The following is a 22,963-nucleotide window of genomic DNA, read 5'->3' as shown; positions in this document are numbered from 1 at the left end:
TATTGCGGATTTTCAAGAATTTCCCTCGATTTCTCTGGGATCCCATCATCAAATCCTGGTTTCCTTATCATGGTACTAAACTAGGGATATCTCCTTTCCAAAAAAAAGAATTATCAAAATCGGTACACCCAGTAGAAAGTTATGCGGTATAATACAACGTAGTTCGACGAAAAAAGCGTCAAGTAAAAACGCATTATTAGATATAACTCGAAAAGTGGTTGCTAGATCTCAAATAAATTTAAATGGGACCAATTGACACACACCACCTTTCGATTAAAAAAAAAAATGTCGAAATCGGTCCGCACGGTCAAAAGTTCTGATGTAACATACATAAAAAAAAAATATATACAGTCGAATTGAGAACCTCCTCCTTTTTTGGAAGTCGGTTAAAAATAGTACCGTAAAATGGAGCAGAAATCTTACATTATCATAAAAAAAATTTCAGTTATATGATTTTTTCTGTAATATTCTAAATGTCTTAAAGACCTGATGGACAAAATACACAATAGTGTAAGTATATCGATACACGACTGTCTGAGGTTAAATAACGGGTATTTAAGCAAGGAATTGACTTTCAAAATTCATCGCATGTTCGGATGTAAAGGAAACCATTCTTATATTTTTTGGAAGTTATACGAAAAGTCTAAAAAAGATAGTCTAAGATCTCGCTGCAAAATCACATCACGTAGACAACCAAACTAATCATGATGTCTCCGCTATAGCCTTCTTTATAAACAGGTTGTCTTATATGTAGGTATAAAGATAATGTCTAAAACTGGTCTATTAGATTCTGATCAGTTCGTCCAAAAATACAAATAATATTTCTCTTGAGCATTTGTCATATATTTAATGTATTATTTGCAGTACTGTCACGTATCCGAAACACAATAGATATATTTTCTTTATAAATTAGCCTAATTATTATTAATAAAAAGTTACAATTTGTCGATACTTTCATCATCATAATTATCTGTAATAAAGATTCTTCTTCTTCTTCTTGATTAATGGCTTTCAATAGTGCCAAATGAGCACAGATGTATTAAAGATTGCAATTGTCTCAATCGCCAAAAGCGTAACTTGATCTCGCGAAGGCTTCGTAGACTGGTTCATTTTCTTTCTCGTAATAAACTGAACATAAATGGGGAGGAGGGTACTAAAAACTTGTTCCGTATTCTAGAGTAGCCTGCGTCTGGATCCTTGCGACCGGTGACTGGGCCAGACGCGCACACGGACACGTTCCCCGGACCCCGATATTGCGATAGATGGCATTCACGTCGTGCGCCGTTACCGAATAGACGTGTGACTCGCGCCTCGCTTTATTCGACGCAAACATTTTTATCGGACCGTTTTTTGCTCGTTGCGTTCTAATTCGTTTCGTCGGCTCGGTGCTAACTATAAAATAAAAAGCTCCATTCGCTTACGTTACATATTTCGATTATACGTCGTCGGTTTGTAATCTTTTGTTACGGAGTGACGTAAAGCACGGTGTAGTGATAACGGAAAGTGATGTGATTTGTGCTGTGTTTACATTATGATGTGCGTGGTAGTGTAGGAGGCTGCATCATGGGGTATGCGACTAACAGCACGGGGCGGGCGGCGCACGAGGCATTACTGGCCCGACAGGATGCCGAGTTGCGTCTGATGGAGACTATGAAGCGAAGTTTGCAGGCTAAAATGAAAAGCGATAGAGAGTATGCTCTCGCGTTGTCCGCCGCAGCCGCACAAGGACAAAAGATGGATAAATGCGAGGAACTGAACGGTACGACATGCGGAAAGGCAGAAACAACTTTCCATATGTGATGATATCATATGATTTTATTATTCTTTGTTATGAAATAAATTATCTCTTTTTGTAACCGATGAATATTACACAAACTCCATTTATATAAATATTGTTCTACCCTCGCGTTCGGGTATGCTCCGCTAATAAAAACGAATTATTTTAATTGTCATTCCTGTTTTAATAGATAAGAGTAGGACATGACTGTGATGTTACGCATTAATAATAGTTATAATTCAAACGGTCATGACGCACCAGCTTTGTAAAACTTGTTTTATTAATCTAAGACAAACTAATTTGTTAAAAATGTTATGCGTACAAAGGACAATGTCATTAGAGCCAAAAAAACTGTACATATTGTACGCTTCAGTAATGATTAGAACTTTTTTATAAGCAAATTTGTCTCCGTCACAAAATTAACAACTTTCATTAAAGTAATTTTTTAACATAAGCAAAATATTTGAATTAACGGACAATTTTCGTTACGTCGTTGTGCCTACCATGTTCCTCAGTTAATTTATTTAAGATTTGTTTAAGGTTCTTTTTTTATTCGTAAAAAATACGTTATCGTTAACGTATCGTAACTTTGATTATGGAATTTCTGTGAATTTAAGTTCTCTTGTTTGTTTGTTGTTAATATTTTGGATGAGCATACAACTTTTTTTCTCTTGAATAATATTTTAATTTTCCTTAGGTTCAGTCATAGCCTTGGCATGGCGGACGATGACCGAAGAGTGGGAGAACACCAGTCGTTTGATAAAGGCTAATGCTGAGGCTTTGGACTCCAAAGCCTTGGACCGGCTCAATACACTCATGACAGACAGGCGGAAGGCTCGCAAAGTGTATCAGGAAGATCATAGTAAAATTTCTTCGCAATTCACACAGGTGAGTTGAGTTTAGAGTAGTAAGACCCTATAAAGGAAGAAGTGCCCTATATTATAAACAGTATTGTAAATATATCGTATTTTAAAGTTAGCACGGTCTCAAAAATCTGCCTTTTTCCTGGATGGTCCACACTCGAGGGCAATAATACACAAATTATTATTAAAAGATCTGTCAAAAAATAAAAATGTTTTAAGCATTGCATTATTATTAAATAATACTGAACTAAATTGTTCATAGGTCTTGTTCTATGTTTGTTTATTCAGCATAACCGCATAGTCTCAGTAGTTTATCAGCTCCCGATATCAGCGTATCCGATCACGTTCCGTTGTCGATAGCACTGCTGCGCTGACTCATTACCATTTCCACTTTTTCCCCGATCAAATATAAGTCACGTATTTCATCATTTTTTTTGCTTATAAATATTTTTCATTCAAAGTTTTATTAAAACTTACTTAGATCTCTACCATCTTCTCTTTCTTACAATATTATTCCTTCTCGTCTTATTAAGAACATTATTATATTTTTTACGCTCCAGTGTAATAAGATTGTAAAATATTACTTGTTTGAAAATATTCTGAGTTTCTAGCGTTTGATTCGAAGTCAATTAAATTGAAGTACGACGAGCCCAGGTGTTTTCCGTTACTGACCGGTTTCGCACATTTCCTTGTTCAATCGTCCGTTTCCTATCACTGATCTACTCTTATTACTTGCTACACGTAATTAGGTCTGAGAGAACGGTGCAAGAAAGATCTGTGTCAGGGTCAGAATGCAACTGCTAGCTTTTCTAATCTCGTCGATGTCGGCCACTTATCACATACGGAATAACTTACGGTATAAAACAATACACAAAATACTGTCAATTTATGCGGTACTATGTTTACAAAAACTTAATCGTTAAGTATGGACAGTTGATAAGTTGGTTCGATTGATTGTGTTTCAACTATAATAACCAATGGAAATATTAACTCGTATTAAACTATCGTTATATTGTACTAGCTGTTCCACGCGGTTTCGCACCCGTTAACTTGGAAAAAATAGACTTCCTCGATAAATGGGCAATCTAACAGTGAAAGAATTTTTTAAATCGAACCTGATCCTGAGATTAGCGCGTTCAAGCAAACAAACAAACTCAGCTTCAACTTCAGTTTTATTATATTAGTATAGAATTTTTTTTTGAATTGCAAGACGTAGCACCTACCTAAATGTAATTTTCAGTCACTACTCAATAAAATCTATTCAAGTATATAATCGTAAGAAATGCAAAAAAAAACTTATCCATATTGAATAAAAGACAAACAATAATTCAGATTAAAACACATTTTTTTTGTACATAACGAAATCATAACATTAGCTTATAAAAGATTAGGCGAGCAGTCACATTCGGTTGGGCGTTTTGCCAATTTTTTGTCGGCGTGTAAATGAAACAAGCAATATTGGTGCCGCATGCGACTAACACGCAGCAACTAGAAATTGTAACTGGAGTATAAAATTGGGATGTTGCCCTGGTATTTATTTCAAATATTTATGTTATTAGCTGTTACTCAATATGTAAAATTAATTTAACTGGAACAAAAAGTTTGTAAATAAACAAAGGAACAGGACAGGAGGTTAAAGATTTCTAACGATCTCTAACGATCTCTGACGTAAATCACATTAGCTTAATTAGACAATATAATATTTAATCAAATTTCGAATCAAATTGGAGAATATATTATAGTACATAGGTATACATACATGTAAGTAGTTATTCGTTTGACAAACATTTCAGTAATTTAGTCATTTAAAGCGATAATTCAATCGACCGGTAGATAAAACATCGTAATCATATAGTCATGTCAGTCATATTATACTTTTAATAACATCTAGCTTTCGGCGAAAAGCTGATGGAGCCATAGTCTTTAAAGAAGAAGAAGAAGAACATCTAGCTTTACTAGCTGTTACCTGGGTGTTTGCGTTAATACTTAAACCTAGGCAATGCGCAACAACAGCAGGTCAATATAGGCCTACAGATTAAGTTGCTCAACACTTACTTATATTATTTGTTGTAAAACTTTATAGCAAGGAGGACGTGCATTTTATTTATTGTTTAAATAATTTCAAAAAGTTTATTATAAGTTAACTTAGAACTTACAAATTGACGTCATTTTGTTTTGTTCGCTAGAAATTTAACAAAAAAGAAATCATAAAATACATTCTGAATCAATCGCGTAAGATGTTCCACGTTGAGATTGGTTTCGCGTCACCTGTTACCATTCATTGGCCCTATGCCCGGGTCTACAGCGCGCGAGATTACTTCTTCTTCTACACTTTATTGTTAGGTACTATTTCACATTAATATTCACTTCCGCTTCACTTTTAAATTTTCTCTATTCAACTGTCTCGTTTGATGTAACATTTCTAGGTAAAAATAGAACTCAATAGCAAACTTCTTATTCAACATCGTGTAGAGTAAACGTTTATACTCGTCAAGAATAATAAAGACTTCATGTAAGTTATAGACAAATGAAGGTAATTTCGCTTCGTCTATCTCATCTATCTCAACTTGTTCTTATTACATACCGGGTCCGACCCAGTTTCTGCTCTCCTATTCGATGCAGATTGAAAATCGAGAATCCCGTTCATGTCTGTGTTACCAAGCGTTATAAATGCAGGAACTAGGTCAAAAGAATCGCAAACAACGTGTTGTCTACTTGGGTCTTTACAGCTGTTAATAATAACGACCTAGTTTGTTGATACATTTGCTCTTTTTAAACTGTTTTCAATACTGTGTTTGATAAAAATTTAATAATTTTTCTCTTGTTTCTTATGTAGGCTTAGGATAGGCTAGAATTTATTTGGTAAATTATGTATTTATTAAAATTCAAATAAAAAATTACATATTGTTTTTTTTTATAAGGATCAGTGTTTAAAGCATAAATAATTCTTTAATTGTATTAAATTTAATTAAAATGCAATAAAACATAATAACATTTGATAACAATCTTCTTGATATCATCAATTGCCGTGTAATACTGATATGATAACACTTTTGTTAAGTGTTTTATGACAGCCACGTCTATGTTTTACCATCGGTTTTTAAGTAATAAAAAATAAGCTACCGTGACGAATGCATAACACGACGTTTTGAACGTTTATTTTAATTATACTCGTACAAAAATATTCTAGCTAAAGACCATGGGAATAAGCTCGTTCTTCTTTATAAGCTTTTTTGTTTTACGTCTCCTATTCAGCTAGGCTCTAACAATAAAAATAAATTATTGTAAACTTTAACGTAAGTACACTAAGAAAAAACCATTTCAGTTTATTCCTAATTTGTATTTTAAGTATTACAAGAAATATATTATATTCAACTTTGTTAATGACGATTGAAGCTGTGTCAATAATGTTCTTGTAATATGGATTTAATGTAGGTACTTACTTACTTGTAGATGCATAAAGAAATTTTATTTCTTTTCGATGTTCTCATTTATATTTCATACAAATTAATATGTCTGTATCATCAATGTTATTAGACGAGTGCTTAGGAGAAATTGTCGTCTAGTGACGCGGCTTAAATTCAATGTAACATCAATAACATCAAATGTATACAATACCTAAATAAAAGAAAAACGAAACTAAATAAATATCTTATAACTACTTTAAATGAGAAATGATAAAATATCGACATATGGTGGCAAGTATCGAATCATCTCATTAGTTCGTCAGGGAAAGTGAAATCTACCGCCGATGAGTGAAAGTACCGGTCGAGACAGTTACCTAAATTCGATAATCTAACAGGTTGGATTATGACTTCATAATTGCGGACAGTAGACCAGTCTGTAAACAAAATACCGGTGGTTCATTTAAAGTCGTGACCACTCGATGAATAACAATGGAACAGCTACAAAGGGTCCTTTATCAAACTTGTGTTCTATCCCTGACTCAATAAGTGTCTTTTCTTTATACGTTACTGGGGGACACTTATCTTTGGAATTTCCTTTTACCGATAACGTTATTATCTGTGGTATGACTCTAACAATGCAAATACCAAGGTCAGCCGATGGCTACTTTCAATTAGGATTACAAAGGACGCTACTGAACATTTTTGTATTTTGATAAGACTTACTACTTTTAGGAACAAATCAAGATATGAGCATTGTTCTATTAAAGACAAGATTTAAATTAGTGTCTGACGATGTGACATATATTTTTAACATAACTTTTAGTTTAAACTACTTTATTTCATTAATAAAAACTAGTTTTCCTTAATAATATTTTCAAGCCGCTGTGACAGCAATTTTGATTATCTACTTTATTTTGGAGTAAACATCAATATATTTTCTTTTATTGCTGAGATGAGAAGATATGAGAAGCTTTTAATTCTCGTTGTGTAGACTGTTTTATACGTTGAGGCAGTGTACAAGCCACCATCGTAGCTATATCAGGTTACATTAAAATCAATCCACTGGTTTTCGTACCCGTTAAAATACTCCCACGATCATTCTGTTCATTAGATATTTTATTGAATCTTAAGAAATTAGTAAAAAGTATAGGATTTAGCTTAATAGCTACTTTCGGATCGCCAATTTGCATATCGTTTGTTATTAGTTTCTAAAGACTTTCTATTGGTTCACTTGTGTTTCGTGTTTATTAAAAGAAAATTTGTAGATATTTTATTGGTCTTGGTAAAATTTTACTAATTGTAATTACAAAAGGAGTTTTCTTATATTTCTATCAACTGTACAATGTCAATGCAAAATGGGCGTTATATATTTATAGTTACAGAATACAGACGTGTACTAGCAAAAGAACCGAAAATAACTATGCGAGCAGTTTTAAAATAGCGTCTTTTACAACAGATAGTATATAGTTCATTAGGTATGAAGATTGAATTTAAATAAAAAGTACCATCCAAAAGTGTGAACTTAAACGAAAAATTTGTATTGAAACCGTGTTGTTTAAAAAGGCTTATTAAATTTAGCTTAAAAAAGAACAGCGGACAAACTAAAAAAATACTAGTCCTGACAAAAACCTCAAAACGAACTTGCAGTATTTAATCTTTTTATTTTTTGTAATCCAATTATGAATACGTTATATTTTATATTAAATGTTATAGGTATATTATAAATGTATGTAAAAAAAATCTGAATCTTTAAAGTAAAATCACTAAGAATCTGATTTGTGAGTATGCCATTGTTGCACTGAAGCAAATTAAGAGCAATCTAATATTACGTAACGACATAATTCTAAATTTGATAACTAATTAATGCAACGGGTGTTTTGTTACTAATGTATGAATGATGTAGTTATGACGTAAAATGCATTACCGTAGTCACTTGACCCCTGCCAATTTGTGCTGCTGTTCCCACGATACCATTGTTACGTTTTCATTGTATTCCTATAGTTCACGTTTCACAATAGGTCATTTACGTGCAGTTTCTTTTTATAGAACAAAATCATGAGCAATTCTTGTCATTGCTAATAATAAAATTTATTTGTTTTTATTTTAAATTTCTAAATAATTAATTTTGATATTTGAGATTATAAAAATAATTTTTGGGCTATAGTGTGGCTGTAGTAAATATAATATTCAAGATTATAAACTTTTAATTTAATATAGTGGTTCACAACCTTTTAGTGGTGAGGGACTATTTGTAGAGATGTATTTTTTGCTACGGAATACCAAATATTTGGGGAAAATATGGTGTACTTATTTAATCCTAATTAGTTAATCCTAGTCGTAGTTGTAGTACGTAGCTATAGCCTAGTTATATTCACTCACTTTGCACCCCGCTTTTGCGGACTACTTGGGGTGCTTTCAGGGATCTCCAGTGGTCCGCGGATCAGTGATTCGGTTAACTGAACCACTGATTTAAACTAAGCTAATTCATAGTATCATTAATAGTAGAATAATGAATCTGTAGTGCAGTTAGTCCTTAATAATTTTAACACTCCTAACTGTAAATCGTATGGGTCATGAATTCTGAAAGATCAGAATATCAGACTACTAATTCCGATCAAACAATTCCGTCGCATTCGATAATTACGTAGCACTGCAAGACGCAACTTGTACAAGATCAGAAGTCATCAATAATTTTATTTTTGCCTGTATTTTCTTTTATGCCTTCCGTGATTATATCGCGTTCTTTTTCTTTTTGTACATTAGAACGATTTGTTTATTTTATGACACATTAGTTTCACGTGTAGTTAGTTACTTTGCTAATGACAAATCTCGTTACTGGTGAAACTTCAACTCCAATGTCAAGTTAAATGTTTAAGGTTACTGAGAGTGTAGTAAAATAAATAATTTATCATTAGGAATTTTTTATTTTGCTATTATGTTTGTGCTCGTTACGAATAAAACTTGTTATATTTTTTATATGTACGCTTACTTCACAGCCCATTTTAGAATCTATTAGTTATGCTGTATTAGGTGTGCATATATTAATTGACTGACCATCAAAACGATAAAATATAGCTAATTGGCGCAACAACATTCACATTGAGAGGTTGGCTCTCATCCCAACTTCTTGGAATTAGATGTCGCACTGCTCTAAATAGTTCATTGCACTATAATCTTGATTTCTCAACGAAGTAATACGTTATATTTTTGTACTACAAACTATACAATGACTACTATTTGTTTGCCAAGGTTGATATTACAAACAAAACAGCGTTGATAGTTAAAATCTTTCTATGGAAAAATACCTAGATAATTGTTATTTTTTCCTTTTTCAGTAAATTTATAACTTAACAAAAACATACATTACATTCATATTATGATACTAAAGAATGATCAAGATAATTTAAAGATTTATCAATTCGATTTCAAAGATGCTTTTTTTGCGTTAGAAAACCCGTATCGAGAGAGGTTATAGGGGAGGTACCGCGCCTATGATAAATATATAAATATTATATCGATCCATTCAATTCTTCTTCTAATAACTTGTAGTCTTAGAGTTATATGATTGTTATGCTAAAACATTAATGTTTGATTGTTACCGTCAACACGTTCATGTTAAGGTTAAAATCAAAGGATGATTGAGTAACAACAAAATACAATTGCACAAATCAAGTTACGAAAATATATGTTGGTATGTAGGTGTCATGTCGGCGACAGATAAAATAGTGAACAGTTACAATGGTCGTGACATGATCGATTTTACATACATACATACATACATATAATCACGCCTCTTTCCCGTAGGGGTAGACGGAGACCACTTCTTTCCACTTGCTACGATCCTTACATACTTCTTTTGCTTCGTCCACTTTCATTATTCCCTTCATACATGCTCTTCGGTTTAGGGTACTCTTGACCTGGCCTTTTTTCAAGACGTCCCTTCGTTGGTCTCGGAATGTCCGCCTCGGACAACGTCGATTTTGAACTTGGATAATTCGTAATACTGAAATGAATTATACTGATATCGAAACTTACGGTATCATGGCACAGATAATGAACCCCAATTTGTATTGTAATAGAAACTAATTTGCTCATTATTCAGAAGTAAAAAGTAGTCATCTCAATTAATTCAACTGAGGTGGTTCATAGAAGGTAATATCCTGTTCAAAATCTGGAGCAGCCCGTCTAGGCAAGTACCTCATCCTTACAGATGATCACTGTTAAAAAATACTGCTTTTAAGAAGTGTTGTGTTTCTGTAATTGAGTAAGTTGACCAGAGATCCTGGCGGGGTTGCAGGTAGAGTCGAGAACACGTTTCGCAGCAGGAGTTGCAGGCGTCTATAAGCTACGATATTCGTAAAAAAAATATATCGTTAAATAACGATACGAATTACAAATTAATGCGATGGAAGATGTTTTGTAAAATTAATCTTTTGAAATGTTCGAGTTTAATTGCGTCATATGCGACAAAAAGAACAGTAGTGTATCTTAACATCGCTATGTAAAACGATTGTTATCGTGCACTTGAAAGGTAATTAACCAAGTATTATTATAGAACAAAGTTGCGAATATTTCAACTATTACGTGTGATGGTATAATAGTTTTGAAATGAGTAGGTCTTGGAAGCGTGAGAATGTGAAATGATGTCCTTAATACTTAGGTTAGTAATAATTTTTTATTGTACACCACATAGAAATACATAATTGTATAGAAAAAAAGTATAATGCACAATGGGTTAATAATTTGATTTATTATGCTGTAGTAATTATTTACGTTTTTAATAATTGTGTTTTGGTATACCTAATCTTCCTATCAGATTAAAAATATTATATGATATGATTTCTTTTGGTCTTGTATTAAACGACCTAAACGACGACGCAAATATATTTGAAGATTTCAGCAGAGGTTCCGTTCATTGCAACTACTAGCTCCAAGCCAGACCTGAGTTTGTCAATTGAAATGTCAAATGGTAGGTCAATTGCCAATTTCCTTCGAGATTGTTTCCGCCTAATTGCTGAGTTGATGCTCCACTCGTGATCTATAACACGCGCTGAGACTATTAGAATATGCACATTACTATCTACATAAGATACAGTTATTGTGCAATCTATTCTTTAGTTTAACATTTGTCACTTGTAAATTGAGTTCTGTTAGAAAAAAGAGTGTCGCTAAAATACCAATTTCCAAAGTCTTTTTTGATGTCTGTACGTAGTGGGTTACTTGACAGACATGACATATGCGTAATACAAGTTAATGCGAAAGGTCTGTAGGATGGTACTTTGTACTCGTTCTCTTGTTCACTATTTAGAATGCGGTACGTAAGGTTAAGGATTTCCATTGTTTCCTCACCGCAAATCGTTAGCCTTGACAGAGAAGCAAGCGACTTTTCAATATAATTGATTTACATTTGACGATTTACTTGAATAAATCACCGCCAGTAAACTCCTCTCAAACTAATATTTCGCAGTACACGTTACACAGGTTTCGCGTAGGCGTATGGCGCAAATATGTGCAGTTAATATTTAATTGCTGCATAAAGTATAAACTAAAACACGATTTTGTAATTATGGAATTATGTTGACACGGTGAAGTGATATCTAATTCTAGCATATTCGAAAAAATGACAACGATACTCCAACCTAATATTTGAACGTTGGGATAAAAAATAGATTTCGAACGTTAAAAGGCGGCACGTTCAAGCAACTGTGCCGGATTTTTTGTTTGAGTTTTTGGAAAAGGAAACGAAATCTTGAGGTTCTTTTCTTCTATTTTCCTCTGACCTCGACTCTTATTGACAATGGCTGCCAGAATGAAATATGGCGCATCGCTAACGAAAAAGAGATTAGTTGGACGATATTATTCCACGTCTATTGTTGTCGATCGTTTCGTCGGCACTGTTTGCTGTTCTGAACCCGTCTATTATTTTTTTAAACCACCTATTTATCTATGACGAAGGTTCAATGTTTTCCTAAGATCACAACTGGTGTACCTATCTTCGAGAGTGTGTGGTTATTTTTTGTATTTTGTTACGCTTTTCTGTAGGTATAACGGAATAAGAATATATTAATACCTTTTTATTTATTTTACCAATCAAAAATATTCCATGTCAATATATTTACTAGGTAAGGTATACAGTATTTTGTTTCACGTTATATCTCAAGCAGACTCAAAATCCTGTTTAATGAATCGTATGTGTTGATACGTAGAAGACGCTCGGTAATAAAGCGCCGTGCTAGTCAGACAATAGCCGCCGCCGAGCCTTCGGAGAACCGGTCCTGAGGCCAGCGCTCCGCCGAATTTTGCGTCGACCACCCATAGCTCGTGCCGTCCCGGGCGATACTTATCGCGCCCGTATTTATGACTAGAAACACCATTACCGATTCATCAGGGAAGGGAATCGCGTAGTGAGACCACCCGTTGAAGGCAATAAGTAACGAGTAGGTTTAGTATATCAAACGAATAGCCGGCCTTATCGTCCCGCAAATTACAAAACACAATGAGATTATGATTAAACTAAATTTATTTTGAAATGTTTGTTTGCCTATTTTGTTTTTACGCTGTATGTAATAAAATAGCAGCGCGCAAGGCGGCGTGTGTGAGAGAGGGAGGCTGCACCGCTAGTCGGTGCAGCAGTCCCGCCTACTTAACGCTCTAATCTAAAGGGCAGTGTTGTGTCTATCAACCTTTTATAATTCGTCGACTTTAACCGTAAAGGAATCGAAGAACTACAAGTGCTAATGAAGATGTTCTAAATAGACGATAGTCGTTTTCAAACAGAATATTATTTACACAAAGAAAACCCTAAAATTATTTTATTTATTTGCTTTAGTTCTATTTAATAGTACCTAATCTTAACTTTATCGTATATTGGTGTGTGAAAGTGAATAACGTTCATACTGATCGTTAATAATCGGGTATATTGATCTAATCTTTCTACGTTTAATTTTATCACATCTAATAATAATCATATTATATAGTTTTACCTAATAAAAACTATATACCTACTTATAAAAAATTACAAAAATCATAAGCCCGTCTTTTCATGAATAAAATTTTAATAATAAGAGCTCGGAACTCAACGCTTGTTATAAACATGACACTACCGAGCAATGATTGTGTTTAAACGTCGATAAATCCCGAGGCAATAAGCCCAGCCCTGACCACAGTTCATTGAGTAAACCTGTGTCCGGGCGGCGAGCACGACCGCGCGCTTGTGTGCGTCTGTGTGTCGGGCGTTTGTTTGTTGTGAACATTCGTAAGTTTAGAAGCTCACCAAGAAAGACTCTGGCGCCCGCTTCTACGTGTTTCGTTAAATTTATTCGTTTATTTGTTGCTGCCGATAATTTTTCACGGTTCAATCCGGTAACCCTCAACATGATTTTACTATTCCCGATTTTTGATGTACTCAATGACTAAAATATATAATTTTTTTTTGTTCGCGAAGGCTGTTTAAAGTTCATAACTACGTACACTTTCCTCTATACTTAAAAGCTATAAAAACTGTTTTTGTTGCAAATGTATTCAACGAACGTCGATCGATGGGCTGGTCGATGTTCAACATCACGAGGGAAAGTCAAACTTTCTGAATACTAATCAATAAAAAGTAAAAGTAAGAATGCTTATGTTGTATTTTAGGAATAGCTGATTTAGTAGCGATTTTATAATAATGCAAACATGAATAACGTTGCGTGATAGGATTTAATTATTTAGAAGAGTAAAACAAAATCTTCAGTTGTCTGGAGATGCAATGACAGTAAAAAAAGTGTGTGTACGCACGTAAGAAGTTCCACTTCATTGGCTTGGAAGTTAAGCTTCACGTTGCTAAATTTTTCTTCGTTAACTAGCTGACTTCAAGGGTGTCGGTTATTTCGTGACGGTGTGCGTGCGCATCGTAAAAATTTACCCTCATAATTTTTCCCTAACGTGCCAAAAAGAACTTCAAAAATTTGAAAAAAGAAATAAACGTGTATAGGTGTATATTTTCTATAAGACTCGATCCTATTTCAATTTAAGCAAAGGTTTTGTGTAAGCATTTTAAAGCTATAAGGCAAATAATCCGACCTACTTCGTAGTGGTATCATTGTCAAAAATGGTATTTATTTTACAATTTTCTTCAGACTGGCGCAACTTCGTCACTACACTTTGATACAAATGAACCATGTAAACGGAAACCTCTGTAGTACAACAACAGTCCGTGATTGTACCAGAATGAGGTTTCAATATACACTGGTTCGTGATAATAACGAACGCTTAAAGTTTGCTTAGCTGTGTAAATAACGTCGGTTTGATAGTAACACGCGCCGATACTAGGAACTTTTCATTTACTTAACACTCCTAAACAGAAAATTGTGTATATTTGATATTATTGATAACTTTCTGATTGATGATATTATTGTGTAGGAAATGACTATTTTATTGCGATCCGATAATATCGTTAGTCAAAAATGAGATTATTGTCACATAGTATATGATAAGCTCGTAGAGGCTAACGTAAAAGAATTGAGTTAAATATTTCACTCATAAGATTACTGCCACGTTAATTATCAACTTAACAATAATTACTTTTTAATAGTAATAATAATATTAAGTAGTGGTCATCCAGTGGTCAAAATTCGACCATAATTAATTTAAATTATAAGTTTGAACATGATTTAGGTTCCATTGTCACTATACTTTTATATTAATAAACAAAAGTGTATACTCGTATATGCGTGTGTGTGTCAAATACATGGTAGTGTAATGTTTTTTTTTTTGATTTAATGTATTTTTATGCATAATTTTAAAAAATATTAGCATTCTGTGCTCTTTCTCTACACAAACTACACAAACTATAAGTGTCCGAAATTTCATATTCCTAGGTTCACGCAGTTTTCGCAAATAGGGGTACAAAGTTTTTGCTTCAAGTAGATGATTGTAAATGTTCCTAGCGACGATTTTGTCATTTTTCTGCCATTTTACACACATACATGCAAATTTATCTATACCGTTACAAATAAAAATAAAATTGAAGTGTCTGTCTGTGGTTTCAAAATAACTGAGTTTCTTTAAAGTGCATATAGTTATTATTTACACGATGCTAAAACACAAACAAAGGGTTTTAAAATTTTTGTCTGTCTGTCGGTCTATCTGTCCTTCTGTTTGTCCGAGCTAATCTTTGGAACGGCTCAACCGATTTTATGGAACTTTCACTAGAAGATACAGGAAGCTGTGGAGTAAACATATAGGTGAATTTTTATCATGGAATTCTCAGATAGATATACCCAGATATATTTGACATAACCAAGCGTTTTCTATTAAACAAAACAATTTTTGCAAGCATATTTAAACATCTATTCTAATATTATAAAAGTGAAAAGTTATTTGATTGTTTAAACGCGCTAATCTGAGAAATTACAGGTTCGAGACGAAAAATTATTTTTTAATGGATAGCTCATTTACCGATGAAGGCTAACGCAGCAGAAACCGCGGGGCATAGTTAGTTGAACAATAAAATATACAATAGAAAACATCTCTCTAAAGGTCCCTGATGAATATAAGATTTCTTTAACCGTTTCCAGGTAGCTTTGGCTGACGCCAGATTTATTCTGTCACCACCTACCGTTAACTGTCAAACCTATTTATAAAGAAAGATCATTTGTAAAGATACAATAAAAATAAATTGTAAACAATTGACTACCACCTACAAACTGTGGGAAGTCAAAAGAGAGCTTACAAGTAATTAGACACACCTTCAACATAGACAACTCTGTTCAAATCTTAGAGCAACAGCAAGTAAAATAGAAACAAGAACAAAAGTTTTAATTGTTACCACTTCACCAGTCGTTTTTCAGATAAAGTCATAAATGTGAGAGTGGTAATAAAATAACAAAGCTTTACCTAACCTATTTAACAAAAAAAAAAATTAAAGGCAATGGAAAAATTAAAACTAGGAATACGCTCAGTAGGTATCTATTACCTATTGTTATAATATGTTAGTAATCTCACTAATAAAATAAAAAAGAAGTAATTTTCCAACCACACATTAAAACCCTCTTCAACAATATAATCCGCTAGAAGAGGGTTTCCAAACTAAAACGAAAGTATAAAAAATTACCACCCCATATAACAATAGAATAGTTTATACAAAAATTTCGAGGTTAATGGAGCATAAAAGTCTTGTTTAACTGGTTTCTGATAAAGTTTATCTGACACATAAGTAACTGGTAGAAATTACCAGCGAGAAGTAATGCCTGCGTAGAGGCCTTATTTAAGGCAACTAATAAAATACAATTGTAACAGGTAATGATCACTGGTTTCTGATAAAGTTTATCTGACATATAAGTAACTGGTAGACATTACCAGCGGGACATAAGGCCTTCAGTCAGAAACACAGAAAGAAGTATTTAAACATATAATTGAAATGTAGATAAAACATCAAAATTTAGACGCAATTAAAAACGATTCCTGGATGTTCTCTATCATACTTAGGATTAAAGTGGATATGGGCAGGATTGTAATAAGATTGCAAGAATTTATTTAATAGGATTTCTTATTTGAATAAGTTAAACATAAATAAATAAATCTCATATTTTATCACCATATGATATATAATTGAGAAACGAATTCGGTGAAATTATGATATATTACTATATCAGCTCTTAAAAAATACCGCCGTAATTCATTGATGTCATATAACATACACAGTAAAAGCCTATATTAATTATTATCAGTAGCAGTCCTGGATTAGCTATTTAGGGCATCCCGTCTAGGGACCACCGAGAGACGACCGAGAAAAAAAAACGAGCCCACGAAAGTTAAAGCAATTTCAATGAATTCTTTGCAGTTCACATAAGGATAGGGAGGCCCACAGGGGAAGATTGCTTAGGGCATCAATTAACCTTAATCTGGTACTGATCAGTAGGTAAACAGGTTAGTTTTTTTTTGTATGTAAACAGCGAAAATTGCGTTTGTCGATAATTTCATTTTCGCATATTCAAATGAAGTCATTAGTTTTTTATATGAATTTTTATTTGTTACTGATTTTCCTCAAACCTTGAGGTAACTAAACTCTAATAATTTGGTGCGTAGTTTTTGGCTAAGGGTCGAATAAAATCAGTCTCCTTTGAAGCACATGATCAGATAGAGACATTTACCTCCTACGTGCTGGCACGCCGTGTCAACGTCCTGTCATGGTGTTTACATATTTCACCCGCGACAGCCATGCGACAACAAAGCAAAATAATATCTACTTTGTATCCTGTCTGCGCTTTACATACAAAACAGTTACTAGTATCACCTCAAGAAACGATAATTTTGTTCTATTGTTTAAAATGTTTTTGGTGTTTTGTAGCCTTTTAAGCGAATATTGATTTCGAGTTTTGGTTGTCGGTTTCTTTTAAAAATTGTAGAGACAGCATATTTTTGTGAATTGGAAATGTAATTTCCAGAAACAATATATTTTAATATTTTGAATTGTTTATCCACGTGTCAGTAAGCAGTTACTGTAGCCTTATGTAGCATGAAAAATCTGGAGCATGACAACCGCATTGCAGAATCTACCTTCGCTATTAAACAAAGTTCACCTCTCGTAGTTCTTACTACCTTGGTCATAAGGAATATAGCATTATTTGATAGCACTTTTATTTGACTGCTATTTTCTGTTGTGTTGAAGTACTTCCTCAGTCGTGCTACTCTTTTCAACAAGATGTTTTCGGCCTTAAAAATCTCTTTTTAAAGATAAAAGTATACCTGCAAAATATTGTAGTCACTGTTTAGAAGTAGTAAACATAAATATCGACTAATCTGTCACAATACGGTCAGTGTCTGTCACGTATCGAATTTCAATGTGCGTAAAACCCTGACGTCTATTTTTGTATTATTTTCAATATTTGCCTAAGTAAAGATTTATAAGTACATATATGAAATATTTAGTCATTTGTTAAATAGAAATTGAGTCGCTTGCTCATGTTGTCAACTTTTGATTGCAGTCAAACATTTCAAAGATTAGGTATAGCTATAGTATAAGTACAAGACTACAAGTGTTAGTTACTGTGGCGTGTATTTGGTCGCTGCAGAAAAAAAAAATGAGTATGCTTAACACCACATGACAGGAAGTAAACTTCTTTAGTTCCATCAAAATTATTTCTCCCTCTTAACTTCCGTTCGCTTTGCCCGATAACATTTTCGTAACGCTCTTGTGACGCATTCACCAGCTTACTCCCCAAGTCAAGCGTGCGTAAGATTTACTTCAAAACCTATCCTAAAACGTTAGCTAGCAAAGTCTAAAAAGATGAGGCGTAATGCCTCAAGATGTGTCTCTCATCTTTTACTTATGATTGCTGCAATCGATGTTTTAATCGTGTACTTTATTTTAATAGTTACTTAATTTTCAGAATTATCAATGAAATAAAGAATTTAAAAAAACAGTGTTAGTTTAGTTAATATTACTTATACTTACGACACTATTTTTTAATATGCTTTGTTTTAACATTAACTTGCCTGACTCACTAGACTTTATTCATTTATTTTCTTGAATCGATTCGTCTCTACTTAACGTGAATCACAAACTTTTGTTTGTTTTGTTAAACTCGATTACTTGCTTGACGAACATTGACGTAAATTGTCAAGTAAATGAACATAAAACAAAGGTAATTCTTTGAATTGCGTTTTATTTTCATCGTCATAATTTGATTTATTTGCTTCTATTAATTTTATTTACGATCACTGTAACCACAGCCGGTAACCTAGATATTGCTTCTTGGTTTAGCAATCTTGAATACTATAGATACAATAATATTAAAATATACTATACTTATAGACGGACAATTCAAAAGTATGTACTTCTTTAGCCAATTTGAATACAAAAAAAATGGAAATGTAATATTCTATATTTATAATTATATTACAAATGCATGTAAACAAGTTTGGTTATCTTATCAAAAGGATGCCTAGATACCATAAAGGGTCCGTAAGAAAAATTACTTAGTTATTGATCTGTAAGTAGGTATTTTTAAATATTATAGGATTTTTATTAGCTAGAGTGCTATAAACTGGCTTATAAGCGAGTGCATTTAATTGGCACATTTGCGAACCGTGGGAAGTGCCGACGGCGAAATGAATACATTCTGAAGAACGATATGAGGAAAACCTTCTAATAAACTAATTTTATATATCGCATCTAATAAAAAATACAAAACAATTGTAACAGGTAATGAATAAAACTTTAAATTAGTGAATAATTGATATCATCTTTATTGGCAAAACTTACATTGAACGTTAAATGATTTGGTATTTGTCGGTACTTCAAGCACACTTGTTAATATTGAGGTCAAAGTATTAGCATTGGCCAATCAACAATCTAAGTTCATGGAGCAGAATAAGAGATTTTATCTGATATATTATTATAGAGTTGTCATTTGCGTTAGGCAACTGCACGTGTCTGGGTGAAAGCGTCGGCCACACCTTACGATCGGATTTTCTGTTCATTCACATGTTCACTGTGTTTGAACCTACAACTGGAGAAACGACATTTACGAGTTAGCGTTAAACTGTATAATTTTCCTTTTCTTGATTTCCTGTATTTTATATAATTGTCATACGTATACACAAGTACTTATTAGTTACTTAATAATAAATAATAAAATGTCTCACACTCAACGACCCCTACTAGGATTCACCCCTGTTTTGGGTCCGGACACAAACTAAACAGGCACAAAAGCCCGGACCACGGCAAACATCTGTATGGCTAATACAAATGTGTGCCAGTGCGGGGAACAAACCTGCGAAAGTCACTAGTCAGGCTATCATCAATTAAATGTAGCTTGTGAAGTTGTGATATAACTACAACTGCCAATCGAAATTCTCACCCATATAGGTATTTCACCCATATATCGGTATGGGCTACAGTTTGTTGTTTATAAATACTTTAATAGGTTTCTTCATGTATATGTTGTATTGGAGAAAATAGCTATATATATTTTTTAATGTTTACGTATATTTTAAACTTTCGCCATAAATATTAGGCTAATTTTTTATGTATTAAGATTTGTTTCGCGGTAAATAATGAACTCTTTTGACCTAGAAGTTTCTCTTGATAAATTACTGCTGCCAGCAGGTACCTACTGGTAGCGATTGAGAAAAAAAAAACAACATGAAATAATATCAATTTCGATGACTGATTTAAATTGTCTTTTACGTGGGACACTGCAATCATTAAAATAAATAAAAGTGAAGAGCTTCAAACAATGTTCACGTCGTTATTGTATTAGGTAAAATAGTATTCGCACAGCATTACAACGATACTAGTTGTAGCCTGCGACGTCGTTTGCCATCTAATCTATAAAGATGTTTGTAGAAGGAGATCACCAGTGAAAAACTCGTAATACAAACACGAATATGTAGTAGTAAATATCTACATATGTATTGAAGTTGTTTCAAGATTTCCTGTAATGAGAGATTCTAATTTTTACAATTTTTAACATAATAAACAAATTTATACCTAGTTAAAACTGTTGAATATTATAAAACTAAATTTGACGTCAACAAATTATACTTTAAAACATTTAAATACTTTCACGTAATTTGTCCTCAGTACTTAGGTACTGAGGACAGTACCTGTAGTATACATTTCCTTTGCTGCATTTAAAATTGAATTACCTACTAATGTCATGCGTCAGGCAATATTCAATTAATTTATACTTGAGGCACAGGTTTCAACTACTATTAAAACGATCAAGATTCCTGTACGTACAACTGATGATGATTTTTCCTGTTAGCTATGTGATACCCCGCGATGTGGCTGTTTTATTGCATGTTTTTAATTTACATTGCACGTAAGTGCATGTTCCATACATGTATCTAATAAAACGAACAATTCTTGTATACTTAAGTATATATAAATATCTGAATCTTGGAAACGGCTCCAATGATTTTCATGAAATTTAGTATGCAGGAGATTTTGGGGGCGCTAAATCGATATAGCTAGGATTCATTTTTAGAAAATGTCGTTTTATCCCTGTTTTTAGGCGACGAAAAAATGGCTACAATATCGTTAGAATTCGCAGGTAGATTTCGCAACTGTCAATAAAGTTGTACTCATAATAGCTCAGGCGGGAAATTGGTCGGTCGGGGACGACCGAGAAGACTACGGTTTAAATCCATATGTCTCCAGAGATTGATTATTTTTTTCCATTTGTTTCTAATTACACTCATGGTATTTTATTTAGCAAACCAGTTCATATTTTTTATTATTACATCGGTAAAATCGGAAAATATTATTCATATTTTTAACCGACTTCAAAAAAACAGGAGGAGGTTACTCAATTCGACCGTATATATATATATATATATATTATATATTTTTATGTATGTTCGGGGATAACTTCGTCGTTTATCAACCGATTTTGATAATTCTTTTTTTGTTTGAAAGGGGATATCCCTGTTGTGGTACCAAGATAAGGAAACCAGGATCTGATAATGGGATCCTCGAGAAATCGAGGGAAACTCTCGAAAATTCGCATAACTTTTTACTGGGTGTACTGATGTTGATGATTTTTAAGTTAATCGAAAGCTGATGTTTATCATAAGGCCACATTTAAATTTCATCGAGATCTGATTACAACTTTTGGAGTAATCTTTGATAATGCGTATTTACTTGACTATTTTTACGTCTACTTACGTTGTATTACTTGTCGATATAATTGAAGTCGGTTTTTTTCGTTTGCTTGCAAACACAATTATATCAATATCTTATTCGTATTTAAATATGATTTCCAAAAAACATGATTTTATAATTAAATTTAAAATATTAAATAATGGCTTTATGATTAAACATATTTGAATAAATTATTAACTTTAAATTATTATTTAAGTTGTGTGGCTACGGCAGTAATGAATATAGCCACCCCCTCTCTTTCTCATGGGTTTCGTAAGAGGCGACTAAGTGATAACGCAGTTCCACTACCCCCTTGGAACTGTTAAAGCCGACCGATGGTGGGATAACCATCCAACTGCTGGCTTCCAAATACACAGACCGAAGACAAAGTCAGCCCTGCGGTCACCAACCCGCCTACCCAGCGTGGTGACTATCTGCAACACACATGAGTTTAAGCCATTTTTGGCACGAAATTGTGGAAAACTATGTCCAGCAGTGGTCTGCGATAGGCTGAAGTTATAATGATGATGATGATGATTTACTTTAAATTGTTCACTAAATTTGTTTATTTTTGTTTTAAATATTTATATTTTATGATGATGTGATGTGATGAATTACAATGATAATAACGTAAATTAAAAATACGGCATTAGTAGCACCATTTTTGTTGGTAGGCACTACGTTTCTATCTTAATCTTAAGCTCATATTATCTTATATCTTAATATCTCTCTTGTGTGCGTTTAATTGCACTTCAATTGTAAAATCCTTGAAAGAACCTTGGACTCTACGAGTAATAAAGGAGAAAGCTTTCATAAACAAAACGTTAGTAAATAGTTCTAATATTTTAGACTTAGCAGTTTGAAAGTTTTTTTGTATTACTCTATACTCACTATTTAGAAGAAGAAAGTAGTCGTATCAACTAATTTAACTGGGGTAGGGCATAGCAGGAAATTTCCTGCTCAAAATGGAACAGCCCGACTGAGGTAGTACCTTGACCTTACAGAAGATCACAGCTAAGTAATATTGTTTTCAAGCAGTATTGTATTCCTGTTGGTGGCTAAAGGGAATTAAAGAGAGGGCAACGCGCTTGCGATGCTTTTGGTGTTGCAGATGTCTATAAGCTACGGTAATCGCTTACCATCAGGTGAGCCGTATGCTTGTTGCCGATCTAGTTATATATTTAAAAAAATCGAATACAAAAAACATTTTATCAAGATAGATTGAGACATACTATGACTCATACAAAAGCAAGTACAAACGACAGCCAGTCTGCAAGCGTCGTAA

At 33.3% G+C, this 22,963-nt stretch overlaps 1 protein-coding gene across 1 annotated transcript in view; it reads left to right on the top strand.

Annotated features, from left to right (window-relative positions):
* The first annotated feature begins 1,272 nt into the window (after window positions 1–1,272).
* The window catches only part of LOC123657536 (tyrosine-protein kinase Fer), a 56,013-nt gene continuing 34,322 nt past the window's right edge, over window positions 1,273–22,963 (top strand). Inside the window, exons 1-2 of the mRNA XM_045593063.1 lie at window positions 1,273–1,759; window positions 2,475–2,665. Of these exons, the coding sequence (XP_045449019.1) occupies window positions 1,564–1,759; window positions 2,475–2,665 (387 nt within the window). The 5' untranslated portion in view covers window positions 1,273–1,563. The remainder of the gene's footprint in view (window positions 1,760–2,474; window positions 2,666–22,963) is intronic.

Source organism: Melitaea cinxia, chromosome 11, assembly GCF_905220565.1.
Source record: "Melitaea cinxia chromosome 11, ilMelCinx1.1, whole genome shotgun sequence".
Taxonomy (NCBI): domain Eukaryota; kingdom Metazoa; phylum Arthropoda; class Insecta; order Lepidoptera; family Nymphalidae; genus Melitaea; species Melitaea cinxia.
The sequence above is the reverse complement of the archived record's forward strand: the minus strand, read 5'-3'. Positions and strand labels throughout refer to the sequence as shown.